This window comes from Fonsecaea nubica, assembly GCF_001646965.1.
Source record: "Fonsecaea nubica strain CBS 269.64 chromosome Unknown Scaff1, whole genome shotgun sequence".
Lineage (NCBI taxonomy): Eukaryota > Fungi > Ascomycota > Eurotiomycetes > Chaetothyriales > Herpotrichiellaceae > Fonsecaea > Fonsecaea nubica.
In genome coordinates, this window is record NW_019173674.1 from 1000426 (window position 1) to 1021424 (window position 20999).

Genomic DNA, 20999 nt, shown 5'->3' on the forward strand with positions numbered 1-20999 from the left:
TCCTCGTGAATGAGTGACGTTGGTGACATTGAAGTGGATTCCATGTTCGGTGCCATTGTGCGATATCGGCACGACTACAAAATGACCGCCATTGCTCGTTTTCCAGGAATCATTCTGCGAGGGCACCTGCTAGGTTGAAGCTTGCTTACTAGAGACATTAGCACTCATAAAACTGGACGACGGGTGATGTCGAGATGCGTTTTGAGACAGTGGAAAAAGGATCATGTTTCAATTGTGTGTACCCGTTGATGGTTGAGAGCTGGGACTCTCCACGAATCTTTGAAAAGACCAAATTGAGATCGCGGTAGGTAGCGATGTATCGTTCGATTGTTATCATTATTTGTTTTGGAGACGTATTGCTCTGCGCCACGGACTTCATTGGCTTCAACATGTGCTCATCTGGTGTAACCATTCGCCTCAGCCTCAGCCCGCAGTTCGCCCGTTGTATCCTTTCTGCTTGATCATAGTCGTGCAAGGAAATGCACCACGCTCGAAAAATATAAAAGGACGGTGGAGGCGAGAGAGTATCTCGCAGCAAGCAGCCTGGGACTCGGATTCGGCATCGTTTTGTACTCTATGAGGGAAAGCCGCAAGGGCGGGGGGTTCAAGATGGATGGTACGAATAGCCAGAAGCCGATTCCGAAGATCCAAAGAGGTCTTCACCAAGTGTCGTTAGTTTTAGATCCTGGTGTTAGAAGAACCACACGCAGCAGAGATGTAGGACCAATGGGACGGTCGATCGAAGGGTGATTTGAAAGGTGAGTAGAGGTGAGAGAAGGAGCCAGCCACAAGTGTACCTCGTGCTTGCTGATAGTTGCTCACGTGATGCCGCCGAGGCTTTTACACCCCCAGAGTTTGCGGGCGTCGACAAGTCGCTGTGGCTGTCGCCGACTTCTCCGCTCGTCCACTCATTTCAAAGTTAATTACATGGCTTTCCGTAATTTATAGGATATATTCTTGCCTATATCTGTCGAGCGCATGCCTGCCATCCCTACCTTGTGGATGGACTCATCTAAATGGCACCAGGAGCCATTAGATTGGGCTTCTCACGCCTACCAACTGCTTGCCCCTCAAATTAACGTCAAAGGTCGCATGGCTCTACTTTTGCTGCTCGCCGTCATCTGGGCTTTCTCATGGTAGGCCTTGCTTGGATCTTTTGTCGCGATCACCGCTAATCTTGTAGGCTGCTATGGCGCGCGTATCAGGTCCTCACTACACCGAACGAGATTCTGGTAGAGAAACTCGGCCTGGACATTCCCCCCACTCCGCTCCTCATCCTCGAAGAAATATCCCCAACCGAAGTCTATGTGACGTGGAAACATGCGGAGCCATCTTCTTCCATTCAAGAGCACTACGTGGAGCTCAATGGCGTCCTTATTGGGACCACCAAGAAGAGTGAGATGGGTGCTATCATATCTGGCCTTCGCCCTGGGACCAAATACGCCATCCGCGTCTTCTGTGTCAGTACTGGCACCTTCCAGACTCCGAGCGCCCCTTTTCATGTGCGCACGCCTCATCTACCAGCGGGCAAGGAGGCTCCCGAATCAGTCCCCGCGGTGAGAGGGGTGTCGGTGCGAAATGCTCCCACTGCCACCCCTTTAGCTGCGCCCTCCATGACTCGCGATCTTAGCGGAGGACAGCCCATGGGTAGAAGAGGGACCACCGGTCGTAGACCTTCCCCGGCTGGTCATGGCACTGATGCACAGGCTCAAGATGCAGGATCGAGAGTTGAAGACGAAGAGGTGGACGGTGATCTCGCGGAGTTGTCACAGCGGTTCCAAAAAGTTCAACAAGACATTGAGGCTGTTGAGGCTCAGATACAAGAGGAGGACAGAGAATTTGAAGCTGCTATGAAGGAACTGGAAGCGCGACGTGACGAGTTGAAACAGAGTCTCAAAGAGCGGGATGAAGCCAGCAGCGACCTGCGTAAGCAGGTCCACAAGGCAGAGACACTCAGTCGCACGGCTCAAAACGAAAAGACCAAGAAAGAACGCTTGTTGCAGCAAAAGGAAAACCAGCGCAGGAAGAGGAAGGACGACATTTCGAGGTGGGAGGAGGCCACCGCTGCCATGAAGGAGGAAATTGCGGGCATTGAGAAACAGAAAGCTGCAATCGAACGCAGGACTCAGTCTGAGCTCCGAGAAATGCGCAGGAAAATCGAAGAGGAACAAAAGGAGGTCGCCATGCTGGAGGATGACAACAAGGAGAAAGCACTGCAGATCAAAGCGCTGGAAGAGGAACGCCAATTGCAGAACGTGGACGAGGAGACGGAAGAATCTAGAGAAGCCGACCGTCTCGACCGTGAGCGCGATATGAGATGGCGGGCAAGATACGAAGGCTTGCAGCAAACCTTCACCCGGCTATGGAACGACCTGCAATTGGCCAATCAGCAAGTCAACTACACCAGGGAACAAATTAATCAACTCGAGGCAAGACGGGCAAATTCCATGGCATTCGCGCCTATTGCGCCGTTGGATCTGGATGCCATTCGTCGTGGCATGAGACCCATGCGACGAGCGAGACCGGCGGGCTCGTTGGGGAGCAGTATCTCCTCGCCGCGAGGCCCGTTTGTTGGACCTGAACCTTTCCCGGCGGGATTGCAGTATACCTCTGCTCCCACCTCATCTCCCACAGCAGCTGTTCCAAGTTATTTCAACCCGCAGAATGGGATGACACTGGCGATGCCTGTGGAGACGACAGCCTCAACTCACGACGAACTTGACGCCATATCTTCGATCCCCATGAGTCCTCGCGCAGACTCACTCTTGCCAGCTGATCTGCTTGGTGACGAGTCTGCCGACGAGCTCCCCGACACCGAAGTTCCGCGGCGGAGAGAAAAATCCGAGTCAGGAATGACTCCCTTTCCCACGATAGGGTCGCCCATACTGCATGCCGATAGCGGCCGGACAGAATCCCCTAGTGTTGGCTCCTCGTCCGGCAGGTCGTTCTCCAGTCCCTTGCAAATTTCTGCGCCTGCCGAAGGCGATGAGAAGTCTTCAAATTCCGGAAAAAAGTCGGACGACGCACCAGAAGAAGATGAAGTGGTTCAGCAACCCAAGAAACCCAAGTACACTTCCATGTCATCCATGTTTGGGCTCAATCGTCAGCGAGGCAAGACTCTAGCTGATCAACCACCCCCTCTCGGATCTCTCAAGCCGAGTCAGAGTCAGTCCTTCCCAAGGAATGTGGAAGATTTTGATCCTCGACTAGAAACCAAAAGGCGACTAAGCTATGGCGGAAATTGGGCATTTCCAGGATCGGCTCTTTTAAACAGCAGCAGCGCCCAGGAGGAAAAAGAGCCTTCAGTTTCTCGCTTTGCTGCGACTCGGCGTGCCTTTGGATTAGGCGGCTTTGGAAAGTCGGCTGCAGCTTCGGCGAACTACGACCCGTTCGCCATGAGGTCTGCTTCCTTCGATCCAGGACTTCGAGGCGAGACTTCCTCCCCAAGGCCGTCATCCACCTACTCTTTTGACAAACTGCCACGGCCGTCGATGGAAAGTCAGTTTCGTGCGTGGAACGACAAGTCGGTGCTGCGAAATAGTCCGTTGGCCCCAGACTGGGGTTCGCTCCATTCATTTTCTCGTTCGCACTCACGGCGGCCCTCGATCGTGTACGGATCAACCAGCAATCTCTCCCTTCCACATGCAGACGAGGAAGTTGTTGAGCCAGATCGCAAACCAACACGTCCTCTACAGGCGCCCATTGGCACCCGGCCAGCATCCTCCCAGCAGTCCTCGACTCCAAAGCTGAATCCGGCGGCTCCGTCATTCACGACACTGTTTGGCAGGCGGAGCGAGAAATCCAAAGACAAGGACAAGAACAAGGCGAAAGAGTCAAAGGAGAGGGTGAACGACATGGAAGCCGCCTCGCCCCCGGAGTCTCGAAAGTCCAAGGACACCAACTCTATCGCAGCAACTGTGTCTACCCTCGAGTCTGAGACGCTCGATCGAACACAGTCCGGGGCCAGCGCTCAGTTGTCCCTTGAGAACACACCAGCGAAGCCGACGTTTATCTCCAAGATCACGCGCAAGGCAAGCAGCAATAAGTTTGGCAGCTGGAAAGACAAGGGTAGCTTGTTCTCCCGAAAGGAAGCATCTGTTCCCAACGGTGAAAACGAAGAGGAACAAGGGTCAAGCGAACACCTGGGGAGGAGTTTGGAAAGCACATCAACAACGCCCAGCGCCGAAGACAAGAAAACGAGCAGAACTAGTCTGAGCAACTGGAGCTTTATGCGCAAGAACAAGAAGGGGCTGAAGGAGGATCTGACCGCCAGCGAGATTAGTGAGAGCAGTGAGCGGTTAAGTGAGGCTGAGGAGATGGGCGAGGAGAGGGATGAGGATGAATAGGCAGAGCAGGCATACGAGGCATGAAGAGGAGGCCTTTTATACATGATTCGCATATCAGTTTAGTATTGAAGTTGGTCAAGCCGGTTCTTTGAGGGGTCGCATTATGTGCCAGTGACTCATTCTATAGTCTTTAAACACGACTCACTCACTCACTCACTCCACCATGAACCGTATTTCTTTCCCGTTTCGGATTTTGTGTTTAATTCCTCTCTTCTTGCTGTTCAAGTCGATGATGCTGAACGTGCTGAACCGATGCGCCTTTTGTCCCTTATTATTCTCCAATGGCCAATTCAAAGTTTGTCCCATCCCCGCGCTGACGTCTGGCTATCGGATCATGGGCTAATTGATGGGATTCTCGTTCTCGGTCTAGGTATGAATACGTGCGCAGCTTCGAGCGCGAGGAGACGTTGTTGCCAAACACGTGGATCGTGGTGAGGATCGATGGGAGGGGGTTTCATAAGTATGTGTTGTCTCTCTTTCTCCGTCTCTGTCTGTTTGTCGGGGCTTGTGGGATGATGGTGGAGGGGAGGGAAAGGAAAGGAAAGATGAAAAATATCAACATCAACATCGACATCGACATCGACATTGGAGGAGTCAACCCCGTCCCGTCCATTTCCAGGCCAATGTGTTTTTGAGCTCCCTCTACAAGATCTTGTCTATCCTCTTCTATTCCGTTTCCGGTTCTCTTCTTGTTGTGGGGGGAGGAGGTTCTGTCTCTCTCTCTCCATCTATCTCTCTATCCCTCCCTCAGTCTCTCCTCGCCCGGCCACGTTATCTAACCCGGATATCTGTCGAGCCAGACTCTCCACCTTCTACGACTTCCGCAAACCCAACGACCCGCGCGCGCTGCGCCTCATGAACCACGCGGCCAGCCACGTCGTGGCGTCGATGCCCGAAATCGCCGTCGCGTACGGCGTCTCGGATGAGTTCAGCTTCGTGTTCGATCGCGTCGCGACGCTGTTTGAGCGGCGGCGGGACAAGCTCGTGTCCACGGTCGTCAGCACCTTCACGGCCGCGTATGTGGCCGGGTGGGATTTGTTTTTTGGTGATGACGATCCCCAAGGGGACGATGCTGGTGCCCGTGCCCGTGCCCGTGACGGTGACGGTGCGACAGCACGGAAAAAGTTGACGATGGACATGTTGCCTACCTTTGACGGTCGGGCTGTCTGTTATCCCTCCTGGGCTAATTTGAGAGATTATCTGAGTTGGAGGCAGGTTGATTGTAAGATCAGACCATACATACACCCTTTGCTTCTCTCTCCCTCGATTATTCCATTCCCTTACCATCGCTCTCTTTTTGCTCCAACCAATTTCGTCAATCAACCCGTCTCCCCCTCTTCATGTCATACGTGTATTTACTGACCGGACAAGCAGGCCACATCAACAACCTCTACAACACGACCTTCTGGGCCCTGGTCCAGGAAGGCGGCATGACCCCCACCGCGGCCGAGGAGCTCCTCAAGGGCACCCTGGCCAGCGACAAGAACGAGATCCTGTGGTCGCGCTTTGGCATCAACTACAACAACGAGCCCGAGATGTATAGGAAGGGGAGCGTCGTGTTTCGCGAGTATCGAGTCGAAGATGTCCCGGGGTCTCAACAAAAGGGGAGAGGAACGGGAGGGGGCCAGCGACAGCAGCGGAAGCAGAAGCAGGGACAGGAAGAGAGACAAGAAGACCACCAGCGCGAGCAGCAACTAGATCGTGAGCAGGATCGAGAGCAGGCGGAGGAGGACGACGACGACGAAGACACTCAACAATCCGCGGTCCCCGAACCCGCCCTGTCCAAAACCCAAGCTGAGAGATTGCGCAAGGCGAGGAAAAAGGCCACAGTGGTCACGAGTCACGTCGACATTATCCGCGACGAATTCTGGGTTCGAAGGCCGTGGATCAGGAGTGGGAGGCTGGCATTGATAAGTGACATTGATGGGAGGTAGTGATCAAAGCACGACTTGACAGATTCCAATTGCATCCTTGAGTTGAATTCCACATCTGATAATATGGTGCACTGATAGCTAAAACCCTTTTTGTCGCCTTTCCAATCTCCGTCGTCCTCCTTCAAGACCGCCTTGCAGCAGGTCCAATATGCATGCCATCGTCTCCACTCCACCAAATACATCTTCTCCCATCCCCCTGACGACGATCGATCGGATCCATCCATCCACTCATCCAGTCATGCACGAGCCATCGACATCAACTTTGGTGATCCATTCCCGCGGACAAGGAGCCAAAACGTATGGTCTTAACACCCAAATTGTGGGTAAAAGAACACGAGGAGCAAACACCAACCATCCCTTCAGGCATCCCTTCAGGCATTCCTTCGGAGAAGGTCTGATGTATGGCTTTGAGCGTCAGAAACTCGCTGACCTTCGGCTCACTTTGTCACTTTCTCGGTGCTGCAGTTCTGGCATCGGTTATGCTGGCATTTCGGGCAATTGTTCGTTCTGATCGAAATTGGATTGTGGCCGCATCGGTGCTGTATCTCCATCATCAACAACGCCCTTTACAAATCGATCAGATTGCCTGGGTCATCCAAATGCTGCGGGTGGGCAGGCAGGCATTCTTTTCTCGGGCGGGGAGAGAAGGGGGAGGTAAATACGCATGTCCAGACAAACACTGTCACTTTCTTCTTTCCCTTTGATGGAGGACATCTGTAGATGGGGAGATTAGCAAAGATAGGTAGAGAAGCTGGATGATCACCGGCCAATTTCATTATTGAGCAGGTTCTGTGAAGCTGAATGAATGCCTGAGGAAAATGCTGAAGTCGACGAAGCGGCGATCATGCGAAAACCTCGAGATTTTTTGCATTTTTTTGCAGAGCTGTTGTGTGCATAACGGAACCCCATGCACACAGTACCCACCAAGCTCTTCCTACTCTAATTCTTCCTCTTTCTTTTACTTGTACAAGTTTCACTATATTCCTTTGCTCATTGTGCTCAGTGTTACCGTTTGGGAGCTCTCGGATCGGGCTGACGCTCTCTGCAAATGATTGGACTCGATTGGTGGAGAGAGAAGCGGTCTAGACAACAAGGCCAGCAGAAAGTTCCGTGCAGCACAGAGCGACAGGATAGGCAGGCTTGTACGAGCCAAAGGAGCAAGGAGAAGAGAGCGACGTCGCTTTAATACCACTGGAACTGAAGTGTTAGGGTGGGCATAACACAAGTGCAACCAGGTGTAATCAGTGTATTTCAAGTCTGGGGCTGTTGGAAAATGTGTAACTCGTATAGTCTGTGAAACAGGACGAGGTGTAGCCGTCCGTGTAAACGCTCCTTCGTCGTGTCGGTGAGTCCTATGGTGATCCCGCATGATGCATTTCCCGCAGTCAGGGCTGACGAGGATGAGCGGTGTAGCGGTCGCGAGGCTGGGATCAATCCGGATCTCGGACCCTTTTTCAGTTAGCCGGTCATCTCTTGCAGAATAAGTGCTCGTGGAGGAGACACAGTGTCTCACTCACATCGATAACGCAGGAGGAGGAGAAGGAGGGAAGGGGGAGGAGGCTGAAACTTTACATATATGCCACCAGAGGAAGAGACTTCCAGTGCTCTGGAATGCGAGCCATGCACTCAACTGGAGCTGTAGGTCAACTTGTGAACAGAAATGTCGCTTTGGGTAAGTGTTGTCTGTGTGTTTTTGTGGCCATGCTTGTGGGAGGAAGGTAAGAAGTCACGGATGGGTGGGACATTTGATATATAGGTCAGGTCATGGAAAGGGAGAGACATGGAAAGAAGAACCGAAACCAGGCTGCCTTGCGTCGAAGGCAACAACCTATTGGATTGGTCGCTGTGAAACTGTGAAACAGAACTAGGCAGTCATGAGAGTTCTTCGTCTGTTTGTGATGAAATTAGGTTTTGTTCCTCTATACATATATATTTCTAGAAGAAGTCGTGGAGGTGGTGGAAATGAAGTCTTGTGAAGGACGTCTCCCCGCCACCAATAGTACAATCCCTCAAGATATACCTGGGGAATCTACTGCGTTTGTCCATGTGACAAAGTCGGATGCTGCCTGTTACATATTGTTTGCCTTGCGGCTCACACGACCCAGGCGACTCATTGGTGGTGATGAGAAAAAGAAAATGACACCCTATCTGTGGTGTGGAGCCGCCAGCGGATCCTTCGAGGTCATGGGATTGGGGGTGTGAGTCGAGGAGGCACGGAGGGTAGTACTGCCCTTTCCAGGTTATGCGGCTAGCGGGTCAGGAGTGAAGAGATCTTAATGTGTATATAAACACATACACATGTTGGGTACACAGATCCGAGTATCGAATACCTCTCTGTTCGTACCTGGGGCAGATGATTCCCCCTCCATCCCGACAGAAACTTGGGGGAACTTGGCTCATATTCAGAGGCCACTCGCTCGGACGGAACAATCTGGGCTGCACAGCGTCGTCATGAAATGGTGACACCCAGGTCGAAGGAGCACCTTGCACCATTTCCGGCTTTCAGGAGTTGGCGAGACACGAGGAAAATCGATTTGATGTGACGGTTCACATGACCATGTAATATGTAGCCAGCCGCACACATAAGAGGGAAGCACGGGAGTGCGGGCAACTGCACTTTCAAATGACAACAAAAGAATCAAATTACATGGTCTCTCACAGGTCCCGTCGTTCCCACATTCTGTATAATGTGGGAACTTTGTCTCTTCCCGTAGAAACAGAGAAACACAGGGACTGTCAATGGGAAGCCAAGAAGTAAGCACCCCCCATTCTTCGGAGGAATGACACTGGAACCTCCGAAAGCCATCGGTCATAATCATCATGTACGAAGGCAAGAGGGCAGGCAATAAGTGGTCAGTCCTGACAAGGTCATTCCCACCTACACTCGAGGTACTCTGGCCACTGTACCTCGTACTCGATACGTCCTCCCCACACATTGGCGTCCCCGCGGTTCTTGAGCTTATGCCTATCGAGAATGGTCTTCGACCCAGGGACCTTAGAATTCTCGGGTTTAGGACAGCGGTCCATGATATCCCCGTCAGCCTTGTGGGTGGACAGGGCCATGGACACTGCTGTATAGCTACATCGTACTTGGTATTCCAAGTTAAAGACACTGGGGCCAACATATATAGATTCCAGTACCCAGCTCGCCGGGAGTAGAAAATGGAAGATGTACTTACTAGTAAGTTGGGAAGACTTCTTTCAAGTTACGACAAAAGTTGCGTCTCGATATCCAAGTTCGTTCACTCCCACCAGGCATAACGGTACAGTGTAGCATTGGACAGGATCAAACATGCCCGTCACACAACACCACAATGGTATAGAAGTTGTCCCTTGCTGGATCAATGGGAAACCTATCCCCTTGGATGCCAGTCGCCTGATCGAGGTCCATTCATCGGCTCAGGGGAAGCTCGTCCATTATGCCCAGGGAGCCTCCGTGGACGACGCTACAGCCGCGGTTCAGGCAGCCGCAGAAACATTCAAAACCTTCAAACGAGTGCCGCACCAGGACCGCCGGGCATTGCTTTTGAAGGTGGCAGACGTGCTCGAAAGCCGCGTCGACGAGCTTGCCCGCTACCAAATCGAAGAGACGTCCTGCCCAGAATCCTGGGCCAAATTCAACGTCATCCTCGCCGCCAGGGCCATCAGAGAAATCGCCGCGAATATCACCATCGCCTGTACGGGGGAGATGCCGCCGCCGGAGACTGCAGAGACTTTTTGTCTTGTCTACAAGCAAGCGGTGGGCCCAGTCCTGAGTATTGCCCCCTGGAACGGCAGTATCATCTTATCAGCGAGGGCACTGGCAGCTCCCCTGGCTGCTGGCTGTACGGTCGTCTTCAAAGCGTCAGAGTTGAGCCCGCGTGTCCACCATGGCGTCGTCGAAGCCTTCCTGGCCGCGGGTCTCCCAGCGGGCAGTGTGAACCAAATCCAGGCCAACCGCGAAGACGCTAGCCGCATTACCGAGACCATCATCGCACATCCAGCCATTCGCAAGGTGGAATTCATCGGTAGCGCAGCTGTCGGGCGCATTATTGGCCAGCTAGCGTCCAAGTACCTCAAACCGGTCTTGATGGAACTCGGCGGCAAGGCTCCTGCTATCGTTCTGAAGGACGCGGATCTGAAAAAGGCCGCGACACTTTGTGCCCAGGGGGCGACTATGCACCACGGCCAGATCTGCATGTCGACTGAGCGCATCATTGTCGTTCAAGACGTGGCGGATGAGTTCATCAACTGTCTGCGCGATGCAGTTGCAGGCCTCCAAGGTAACGCCGGGTTCGCCGTTACAAAAGCCATGGCGCAAAAGGCCCATAAGTTGCTCTCTGACGCCACAGATCAAGGGGCGACGTATCTGATCGGCGACAATAAGTGGCGCGGGGACAGCGGTGCTGCGCTTGAGCCAACATTCCTCACCAACGTCCAGCCTGGAAACCCCATCTATGACCTCGAAACCTTTGGTCCTTCGGCCACAGTATTCATCGCGGCAGACGAAGATGACGCCATCCGGATAGCAAACGACAGCTCGTATGGTCTCACGGGGTCTATCCACACGCGGGATGTCTTGAAAGGTCTTCGGCTGGCCAAAGAGTTAGAAGTCGGACTGGTTGCTCTGAACAGCCTGACACTATATGATGAGGCCTCAGTCCCTCTAGGCGGAACGAAAGGGAGTGGCTGGGGCAGGAACAACAGCAGATATGCCGTGGAGGAGTTTCTGATCTCGAAAACAGTGGCGGTGGCCGCAGATGCTGGAAGTCCTATCTTTGGGGCGAGTTGAGGGACGAAGCTCTACAGAATGTAAGGGCATGTAGGTTGTCTGGTATTAGTTCCTCTTGAGTGACGTCAAGTTATTGAGATGCGCTTTTTCGTCTGCGATTCTTCTCTCACTTTCCTCTTACCTCTTAGATCAAAGAGCTCCCCTAAACAACGAGAATAATTAGCAGCAGACCTCAAAGGGCCCGACGACATACCATCAATGAATCTGGCCAAGTCCGGGTACGAGGTACACTGGCCCACGACGCCCCTGCGTGGCTGTTCTTCTTACAAACACATAGAGTAGTGAGCATCACTATTGGCCATCCAGCCTCATTTCACTGATCAGACTTTTCTTTTAGGGACCCGCTCCTCCCAATACTGCAAAAGTGCCCAGCAGGAAGATGCCCCGACAATTCCCCCTACGTCTCCCCATCGCCATCCCTTGCCGTCTCTGGAGATCTGGGGCTGGTGGGCTTATCGAGCCACCAATCTCCAAGCGAAGACTGGGCCCTCCACATGGGGAAGAAGCCTATCCTGGGTGGCCCTGGAGGCCTCAAACTTGGCATCGAGTGCCTTGACCTGCGTCCCCATGAGCCTCGGATGCCTCTAACGAGCTTGGCCACCCTCCGTCGCCTCTTTCTTTGGGGTGAAGGTTTCAAAAGATGGAAAGGACAACCAAGTGGGAGGCTTTGCCCTCGGTATTGTCACCCTCCCCCTCCGGCCCAGATCTTCCCAATTCTTTTCTCTGACTCTTCAATATCAAGTCAGAAAAATAACCACATGCCAACCTGTGCCTTGCCTGAAGGACAACTTACATACACCCCATGTGCACTTGGCCGTCTCCCTGAGTAAGAAAATCCGCTGTCATAGACCATGGATGCGCCCACGCCTAAATCGACAAAGTCCCGGAAGCGAGACACGGATGAAAGCCGAGCGGAGAGAAAGAGGATCCAGGACCGTTTAGCCCAACGGGCCACGCGTGAGAGGACCAAGAACCGCATCGCCTATCTCGAGCAGCGGCTCAGCAGCCTCGAGGCCGGCGACAAGGACGGCGAGATCACAAACCTCACGCGCATCATCGACAACCTCCGTAATGATAACAATCGCCTTCGGAATGCCTTGGTCAAGATGCGCACCGTCATCGACCAGGCCGTGCTGGGCGCCGACTCCTCCAGTGAAGCTCCAACGACAGAGACGAAGCCGTCCATACCTGCTGCTGATCAGACACCATTCCCAGCATCTACCCCGGCTACAACGTTTGGCGACCCAACTGCTGCCTTTCGCCACACTTCCGTCTCGTCGACAGACACCTCAGAGGCCACCGAGGTGATCAACGGCCACAACCTGGGCCTCAACGTAGACGTGCCACAACCAGATGGGATGGGCTCCTTGGCCGGCCTCGAGGACTTTTTCGACATGAGTTCAAACTCCTTGCTCGAAATGTTCGAGATGGGCAGTACCACGGGTTTCAGCGGGTGGCAGCCACAGACTCCCTCGCCGTTCGACTACCGCTTTCCCTCGTCCGACGCCATGGTGAAAGTCGCGCCGGACGTGGACAAGTGGCACGTATCCAACGGCGCCTTTATCTCTTGCCTCGACAGTGTCAAACAACAGACGGCATCGACCGCCACCCTCGACATGCACGTGCCCTTCAAGGCGGCCATCTGGGGCTGGGAGAATGCCGGACCCGAAGCTCAGCACCCTGTGTGGAATGCGCTGCGGCAGGTTGACCAAAGGGTGTTTGGCACATGGACTTCCAAGGCGCAACGAATCGCCCTGATGTATGTCTGCCAGACACTGATCCAATACCGAGAAAATCCAACTCGAGAAAACTTGGACCGGGTGCCTGTCTTTCTACGCCCGAGGTATGGCCTTTTTTGTTCCTCGGACAACAGGGCTGCTTGCTAACACGTTGACCCAGACCGTCACAGGAAAAAGTCCAGCATCCAGCAGTGATTGATTTTCTCATATGGTTAGTCTTTATTCCCATCTACCCGCCGCGCTTTGGTTCTTTTCTCGAAAGGACATCGCTACAACCAACAAAAACCTTCACTACACCCTACTAATCAACGAACAGGCCAGGCTTACGCGACCGCCTCGTCTTCGAACACAAGAAATACACCTCGACCGGTGACTTCTCGGCCGCCTTTGTCGAGCACTTCAACTTCTACTGGCCCTACTCGGACCGCGACATCTTCGCCTACAACCCGATGCAGAACCGGTACGAGGTTTCCAAGATCTTCCTCGAGTACGCGTACAACTTCAAAAACTGGACCATGAAGCCGGGCTTCTTCAAAAAGTTCCCCGAGATGCAACACGACATTGCTGCCTTTGAGGGCACCATGGATTTTCCAAAAGTGAGCTGGTCAATATGAGGTCACCGGCTCCACCGTTAGATGGTTTGTTGGACGTGGATGGGGACTAGACGACGAGTGGTCAACCCCAATACCCTGTGTTGATGTTCATGTTCATGTTCACGGGTTAGAGGGTTCAGCTCGTCACCACTATCATCTCCAAGAAACCGCGCGTCCTGAGGTCACCGATAAGGTGTTGGACAGCTTTGCCGCGGTCTTACGAGGGAGGCATTACAGGCGCTCGTTCACACTCACCTCGCGAATTCACAGAGCAGCTCCAGAGACGAAAGAATCTCTTCGCTACAAAAAAGACGCAATTCAAAGGCTCAACACATGCATGATCTACATGAACGAGATTTCGAGATATCTCTAGTACGTATTCTCGTTGATGGTGAAGCCTCTAGAATGGCATCAGAGTTAGCACAACACAAATGTCAAGTTGGGGGACTGCTTGACGCGCGGGATCGACATACCCATCAATGACAAGGTTGTGTCCCACCACCAAACTCATGCGTGGGAGACTGAGCAGCACCACCACGTCGCCAATCTCGTCAAAGGTGGCTTTCCGGCCCTGCCGCGCTTCATACTCCTCCCAGGCCTTGCCCGCGAGCTGGCCATTACCCTGGGCCATGAAGGGATCGAGGAGCTTGGTCAGGAGGAAGCCGGGCGAGACGGCGTTGATGCGGATATCATGCTTGCGTGCCTCGAGGGCGGCCTGGAGTTTGGGAAGAACAGGGCATGATGTTAGTTTGACCAGGATGGGACAAACATAGGAGGAAAATCAAGGGAACAATGGTAGTGAACTTACGGCTTTTGTAATGCCCATGACGGCATGTTTCGACGCCGAGTATCCCGTCGTGCCAGCGCCGGCTTGGATAGAATTCACAGATGCGCAATTGACGATGGATCCGCGTTGACGTGGCCGGCCTTGTTCACTGTTGTTTGCTATACCTCAGCCATCACCCTTCTCCTGTGGTCTCCTCGGAGAATTCTAGCATCGTTGAGAACTTACACTTCGATCGACTCCTGCTTCATCATCTGCCTCAACTCGTGCTTGTTGCAGAGAAACACGCCGACCGTGTTGACCTCGATGACCCGTCTCCACTGCTCCGTGTCAATGTCCCACGTCTCGGCCAGGGGACCGACAATGCCTGCGAAGTTTCTGTGGGGGCCTCTTTCTGTCAGCAATTGATAATTCTTATTGAGTTTTGGACCAGATAGCAGAGACGGAGACAGAGGCAAAGATGTAGGTAGGGAGGTACTGACGCTGCATAGTCGATGCGGCCAAATTCCTTGACCGCTTCGCTGACTGCGCGCTCCACATCTTCCTCCTTGGTCACGTCGGCGCGGATGCATAGGACCTGTTTGTGAATGATCGGGTGAGTCTCAGGACGTATCTATATCATGCGCCCCCCTTCGCAGTTTTCCGTCTTGTTTTCTGCGCAAAATGACCCCCAATGGAAACTGTGTGGCCCTCTTACCTTGGCACCGTATTTCTCGACGGCTTTCTTGCCCTCCTCAAAGGTCGCCTCGTCTTGGATGTCGACTAGGCATACCCCTTTGGCGCCCTCCTTTGCGAACGACACCCCGATGGCGTTGCCTAAACCGCGTGCACCCCCGGTGACGAATGCAATACCCGGGGCAATGGGTCCTGAGCGAAAGGCCATATTTATTCTTTTGGTTGCCGAGGCACAGATATTGGATGGAAGGGGTTATGTGTGTATGATCCCAAAGTATCGGCTGGCTCTGGAGGGAGCGGGTTATGTCTGTATGATCCCGAGATGTCGGCTGGCTTTGGATGAACCTGTCTTATAGACCGGTCGTATTTGACAATCCCGGTAGAAAACGAGCTAAATGCTCCTGATATTGTTGATGTCGGTGATGATCGACCAATGATTTGGCCGAAACGTCGTCAATAACGAGCCCTGAGGCTGAACCGGCGGCCGGTAGCTAGTAATCTCTTTTCTTGAGTATTTCTCTACAACAAACATCCGACTCACCAAGCAATGACTTGCTTTTTTTTTCTGACAGCTTTCGGCATGACACGTCCATCACATTCTTATTATACCCTAGGTTCGACGGGATAGGATTGGGTACAACTCTTGTTGCGTTGCTTTCCCGCTTGCCTCGTCTTGATCCCCGCTTTTCTCCACAGACTTGGGCTGCGTACCGAGTACTTTGTAAGTAGCACGACGGCTTGAACCTCGGGTTGCGGAGCTTGGTTCATTCGTGTGTGGGAGGCCCATGTTGTGGCCTTCCCATGCTGGCCCATCAAAACCTGTCTGATTGAACAAACCCAGGCAAGTGGCGTAGACTGGCGACGTCGTAAGTCAGAAAATCCTGAATCATGACACCTTCTTCACGGCGCTGTGCAAACATATGGAGCTCGCACAGTGTTGGACCCTGGTGTGGGGCAGTCAACCTGGAATAGAGGAGGATTCCCCAATATCTCGCCTCCAAGGAGCATTGACAGAATGCACATATAGAGTGGTGATTGCAGGTCGTTGTTGGAAACCGATCTGACTCGTCACCTTACTTGAAACCGTCGTGATTCCTCAACCCCATCGTCCTTCTCTGTCTTCAACATGGTGAGCGAACTCGGGTACAAGGTCGAGCCGCAATGGCATTCGAAACCAAATTTCATTCGAGTTATTTGCGTTGGCGCTGGTGCGGCAGGCCTGTTGGTGGCGTACAAAATGAAGAAAGATTTCAAGAACTACGAACTCGTCTGCTATGAGAAGTTCGTGCTCACCTATCAATCATCCATGGGAACGTCAGCTAATGGCTCCAAAGGAACTCCGGAATTGGTGGAACATGGTTTGAGAATCGATATCCAGGTTGCGCTTGTGATGTTCCCGCACACGCCTATACCTATTCATTCGAACCGAATCCAGAATGGTCGACTTTTTACGCCTATGCGCCCGAGATCAAGCAGTATTTCGAGAAATTTGCCGACAAGTATGATCTCCACCCGAACATAAAGCTGAATTCCAAGGTTCTGTCAGCAACCTGGGTGGAGGACAAAGGCATATGTCAGTCCACAGGACACCGCCATGATGACTCCAGAGACTGACCTTGGGTAGACGAGGTTGAAGTTGACGTTGAGGGTCGTAAGATCAACGACTGGTGCCATGTCATCATCAACGGCACCGGCTTCCTCAACGACTGGAAGTGTGAGTCTGTCTAATCCCTCCAATAGATCCGAAATATTGACCGTTCGGCAGGGCCAAAGATCGAAGGACTACATGACTTCGAGGGAAAGCTTCTTCATAGCGCAAACTGGGACTCTTGTAGGCTTCACTTCTGCCGTCCGCCCCTGTGGTGACTGACACATTTGGCAGCGGTTGATTATACGGACAAGACAGTCGCCGTCATTGGGACGGGGTCGTCTGCCATCCAAATCGTGCCCCAGGTGCAGAAGAAAGCAAAACACCTGACTACCTTCATGAGGTCTGTGACATGGATTTCTCCACCCGTCGGAGGCCAAGTTCTCGAAGAGGACAAGAGCCACTCGTCGGACTCGAAGCAGACCCAGGCGCCTCAAGCACAGTACTGGTATACAGAGGAGGACAAGAAGAGATTCCGCGAAGACCCCCAAGCCTTGCTCGAATACCGAAAGAAACTCGAATCTAGTGTTAACAACCTGTTCGATATGTTCATTGCCGGATCGGAGACGTCGCAGTGGGCCGAGAAGCTGATGCGCGAGGAAATGCACCGGCGGATCGGACCAGGGCACGAGGAGTTGAAGGAGAAGTTGATTCCAAAATGGGCGCCGGGCTGTATGTCGAACATCAATTCCTTTGGAGCGGGCACTAAACATTGAACAGGTCGAAGGATTACTCCCGGTGATGGTTATCTTGAGGCATTAGTCAAAGACAGTGAGCATACCAAATGTGTCATTGACATGGACCCGGCTAACGAAGCCACAGACGTGACACCCGTCCATAATGAGATCGTCAAGGTCGTCCCTGAAGGATTGATCGACGATGCTGGTCGACTGCACAAGGTCGACATTCTTGTTTGCGCCACAGGTTTCAACCTTGCGTTCGCGCCCCCATTCAAAGTTCTCGGAGTCAACGGTGTCAGTATGGCGGATGAGTTCAACCCTGAACCACAGGTTTACCTCGCTCTTACGGTGCCGAAATTCCCCAACTATTTCGTTGTCAATGGTGTCCGAGGCAATTGGGCGGCTGGCACAGCTCTCCCCTCGCATGAAGTCCAAGTCGAATACATCCTGCAATGCATGAAGAGGATGCAGGAGGAGAACATCCGAGCCCTCGAGGTTAAGATGGAGCCAGTAAAGCAACTGTACGAGCATATTGACGAATGGCACAAAGGCTCTGTCTGGAACAGCGACTGCAAGAGGTAAATTTATAACTCCCCCTTTGGTCAGATGCGCCGACTAACGAGGACAGTTGGTACAAAAACAACATCGTCGGTGGTAAGCTGTGGATTTGGGGTGGCTCAGTAAGTCGAAGGCATCACTCGTGAGAGACAAAGCTGATCTCAATAGGCACTCCATTACATGAAAACCATCAAGTTTGTCCGCTGGGAGCATTATGATTTTCGATATCGCAACAATAATATGTGGTCCTTCCTCGGCAACGGACGTGTAGAGGCTGAAGTTTTGAAAGATCTCTCAAGATTAGCACCATACATGAGAAACGAGGACGTACCGTGGACAATAGACTGAGGAGCCACGGAGCAGCATGTGCCTAGAGATGCAGGCGGGATCTCAGTAAAGTCATAAAGTTAGGCCAATCGAATGAAAAGACCGGGTGCACACTTCATGAAAGCATAATGTACAGTGCTCAGCCGGTCCATGAATCCAGAATATCCGTGCTGTGGGCCATATGACAATCTGAACATTAGCGGACGCCTACCGATTCCAAGAAGTGTGGGGGAGAGACGATCTTGCCTCGGCAGTCCATGAATCAGTGCATTCTTCGTCAGTGATTGACGGTGCGTTGCATTACTGTGGTGGTACATATATAGCCGTGTCTAAAGTGCAACGTCTCACTATCTCCAAACAGGAAAGTCGCTGAGTCTTCCTCTAGCGGATCAACAGTCTCTTAAAGTCGGCGGAAAGCTCACTTGACAGCATGAAGGCGGCCAGATATCACGGGCGTCGCGATTTGAGGGTCGAGGATGTGGATGTCCCACAAATCGTTGACGGCCAAGTTCTGATCCAAATCGAATGGTGTGGCATTTGTGGCTCTGATTTGCACGAATATCTGGTCGGTAAGTTGTGGTGTCTCAGAGACTACCCTCGAGACCATAGCTGAAGAATCGGCAGGACCGGGCATTATCCCCCAGAAGGATGCACCACATCCACTGACAGGGGCTGTGATGCCTGTGACGATGGGCCACGAATTTTGCGGTCGAGTGACTAAGGTTGGCCCAAACAGCAAATTCCAGATCGGACAGCCTGTCATGGTTGATCCACGGGTTTTTTGTTCCAACTGTCATTCATGTAACATCGGGGACACGAATATTTGCAATAGTTGGGGATTTTTGGGGCTGCAGTCACCCGATGGGGGAGGTTTCTCGGAATACGTCGCAGTCAAAGAGGAAATGTGCCATGTCCTGCCCGACTCAATCCCCTTGTCTGAAGCTGCCTTGATTGAGCCGTTGACGGTCGCCAGGCATGCGACCAAAAAATCTGGTTTCGACGACTATCGGGACAAGACCATCCTCGTTCTTGGCGGTGGACCAGTCGGATTGGCTTTAATCTTTGTGCTGAGGGCCTCTGGGTTTGGTAAACTCATCGTGAGCGAGCCAACAAGTCAGCGGCAGGAACAGGCAGCAAAGTTTGTCGACATGGTGTTAAATCCCAGGGAAATCAGCGTGCCTGAGAAATGCCGTGAGTTAACGAGTGGCAAGGGAGTGGACGTTGTTTTCGATTGTGCAGGGATCATGCCAGGTCTAAAGGATGGTATGGATGCGCTTCGACGGGGTGGGACATATGTTAACGTCGCTGGTTGGGAGAGAGAAGTAAAGTGACTCCATTCCGTCAATGAGCTTCAAACATCTGACCAGTCTTTGCAGTGTGTTGTGCCCATGGAGCATTTCATGTTGAAGGAAATCATCTTCCGGGCTTCAATGAGCTATACAGCAGAAGATTTCAAGCAGACTGTGGACGAATTCGTGGCTGGTAAAGGATTACACCCGAGATATGCGGGACCAAATCACTGACTTGAAGTAGGAAAATTCGAGGGATTCGAGAAACTGGTTACGGCGAGAATAGCGTTGGACGACATTGTGAAGAAAGGATTTGAGGAATTAGTCAACCACAAAGATGACCATGTCAAGATCTTGGTGACCCCCATGAAGGAGCTGTTGGTTCAATGAAAGGGTGATTGACAACTAGGAGAGTTGTGAGCTTGAAGAATAGAGACCACAATATACTGTTGATCACGTGCCATGATGCTTAGTCATAACTGCGCCGTTGCCACGGGAAGGGCCGAGGCGGTGACCCACTGGCGCTTGGAGACAATTTTTGTTTTCTGGCAGCCCAAATTTTGGGCTCCGAAAGACAACATAATCAACATCCTCAGCCGTCGCTTTCCCGCGTCCTTCCTTGTCAGTCGTCTTCCTACCTCGATGGACGCCCATGCGCATCTCCTTTCGCTTGGCTGGGCAGGACCCGGCCACTCCCTCGATTCGAGACCATACAAACAAAAAGGGCATCGAGGCCTCGCTTATGATCCCGCAAAAGTTGGCAACAATGGTGTCGGTCTTGTCAAGCCTCTCCTGATATCACAAAGAAAAGGGCGATTCGGCGTTGGCAAGAAGGCGCATGAACCACAGGCCGGAAATCAGTGGTGGCTGAAAGGATTCGAGAATGCATTGGGGAATATTGGCAAGAGCGAAAGTGAGAGAAGCAGTGGCACAACGACCCCAGTTGCATATGGCCATGGTACTGGAAAACACGGTGGACTTTATAGCTTTTTCGTCAAGGGACAAGAGATGGAAGGCACAATTGGTAAAGTCGGCGAGTTCACGCGAGCTTCGAAGAAGAGGAAGAGTGATGCGCTTAATGATGGGGAAAAGGATGATACTGCAGAATCCACGTCGTTGAAGAAGAAGCGAGAGGCTGCGACAGAATTTGAAGAGGCTGGCGCATATTTTGCGTTGCGTGACAAAGACGAGAAGCGTGGCCAGCGTGTGCAAAGGCAGGACCCGGTTGTTGAGTTCGAGCAAGTCGGCGAATACCTTCAAGCAAGGCTTCAGAAGAGACAAAAGAAGCGGAAATCAAAAGTTGGGCCTGGGGCCACAGATCTCGACACACCAGTCGAAGTTGACAACGAGGAGCCGTCAACTCCGAACAAAGTAGAGTCGAAGGAAGAGAGACAGGAACGGCGGCGACGACGAAAAGAGAAAAGGGAGCAGAGGCGAAAGGCGTTGTTTGATCTAGAAAACCAACGACAAAATGTCTCACCAGCCAATTCTATTGCTAAAGATTCGGACGGCACAGCTGATCGGAGGACACAGCGCAGGCGGGGGAAAGCACAAGTTTTACCAAGTCATCAGATGGCTGAGGGCGATTTGTGAATTGCTGCTTTGCATGGGTCAACTTGTGTGGTTACCAATCTCTCCGGCTTCTTTGAACTCGA

General features: G+C 52.5%; 6 protein-coding genes across 6 annotated transcripts; 5 read left to right on the top strand and 1 right to left on the bottom strand.

The window, feature by feature from the left end:
* Positions 1-978: 978 nt before the first annotated feature.
* AYO20_00361 (hypothetical protein) lies at positions 979-4346 on the top strand (the record flags this gene model as incomplete). The annotated part of the gene is made up of 2 exons (XM_022638672.1): positions 979-1136; positions 1184-4346. The coding sequence occupies 2 exons, from the start codon at positions 979-981 to the stop codon at positions 4344-4346; spliced, it is 3321 nt and encodes a 1106-aa protein (XP_022505637.1).
* A 545-nt stretch (positions 4347-4891) lies between these two features.
* On the top strand, positions 4892-6280 carry AYO20_00362 (hypothetical protein; the record flags this gene model as incomplete). The annotated part of the gene is made up of 3 exons (XM_022638673.1): positions 4892-4973; positions 5098-5568; positions 5721-6280. The coding sequence occupies 3 exons, from the start codon at positions 4892-4894 to the stop codon at positions 6278-6280; spliced, it is 1113 nt and encodes a 370-aa protein (XP_022505638.1).
* Positions 6281-9572: 3292 nt separating this feature from the next.
* On the top strand, positions 9573-11051 carry AYO20_00363 (hypothetical protein; the record flags this gene model as incomplete). The annotated part of the gene is made up of 1 exon (XM_022638674.1): positions 9573-11051. The coding sequence occupies one exon, from the start codon at positions 9573-9575 to the stop codon at positions 11049-11051; it is 1479 nt and encodes a 492-aa protein (XP_022505639.1).
* An 851-nt stretch (positions 11052-11902) lies between these two features.
* AYO20_00364 (hypothetical protein) lies at positions 11903-13514 on the top strand (the record flags this gene model as incomplete). Its single annotated transcript, XM_022638675.1, has 4 exons — positions 11903-12894; positions 12951-13001; positions 13107-13386; positions 13455-13514. 4 exons carry the CDS (start codon positions 11903-11905, stop codon positions 13512-13514), a joined length of 1383 nt encoding a protein of 460 aa, XP_022505640.1.
* Positions 13515-13752: 238 nt separating this feature from the next.
* On the bottom strand, positions 13753-15050 carry AYO20_00365 (hypothetical protein; the record flags this gene model as incomplete). Its single annotated transcript, XM_022638676.1, has 6 exons — positions 13753-13783; positions 13857-14098; positions 14192-14318; positions 14396-14545; positions 14650-14744; positions 14865-15050. The coding sequence occupies 6 exons, from the start codon at positions 15048-15050 to the stop codon at positions 13753-13755; spliced, it is 831 nt and encodes a 276-aa protein (XP_022505641.1).
* Positions 15051-15968: 918 nt separating this feature from the next.
* Positions 15969-20937, top strand: AYO20_00366 (hypothetical protein; the record flags this gene model as incomplete). Its single annotated transcript, XM_022638677.1, has 13 exons — positions 15969-16200; positions 16278-16415; positions 16467-16556; positions 16608-16673; positions 16725-17162; positions 17211-17748; positions 17799-17850; positions 18441-18624; positions 18680-19246; positions 19295-19377; positions 19432-19537; positions 19589-19721; positions 19818-20937. The coding sequence occupies 13 exons, from the start codon at positions 15969-15971 to the stop codon at positions 20935-20937; spliced, it is 3747 nt and encodes a 1248-aa protein (XP_022505642.1).
* Between the last annotated feature and the right edge of the window lie 62 nt (positions 20938-20999).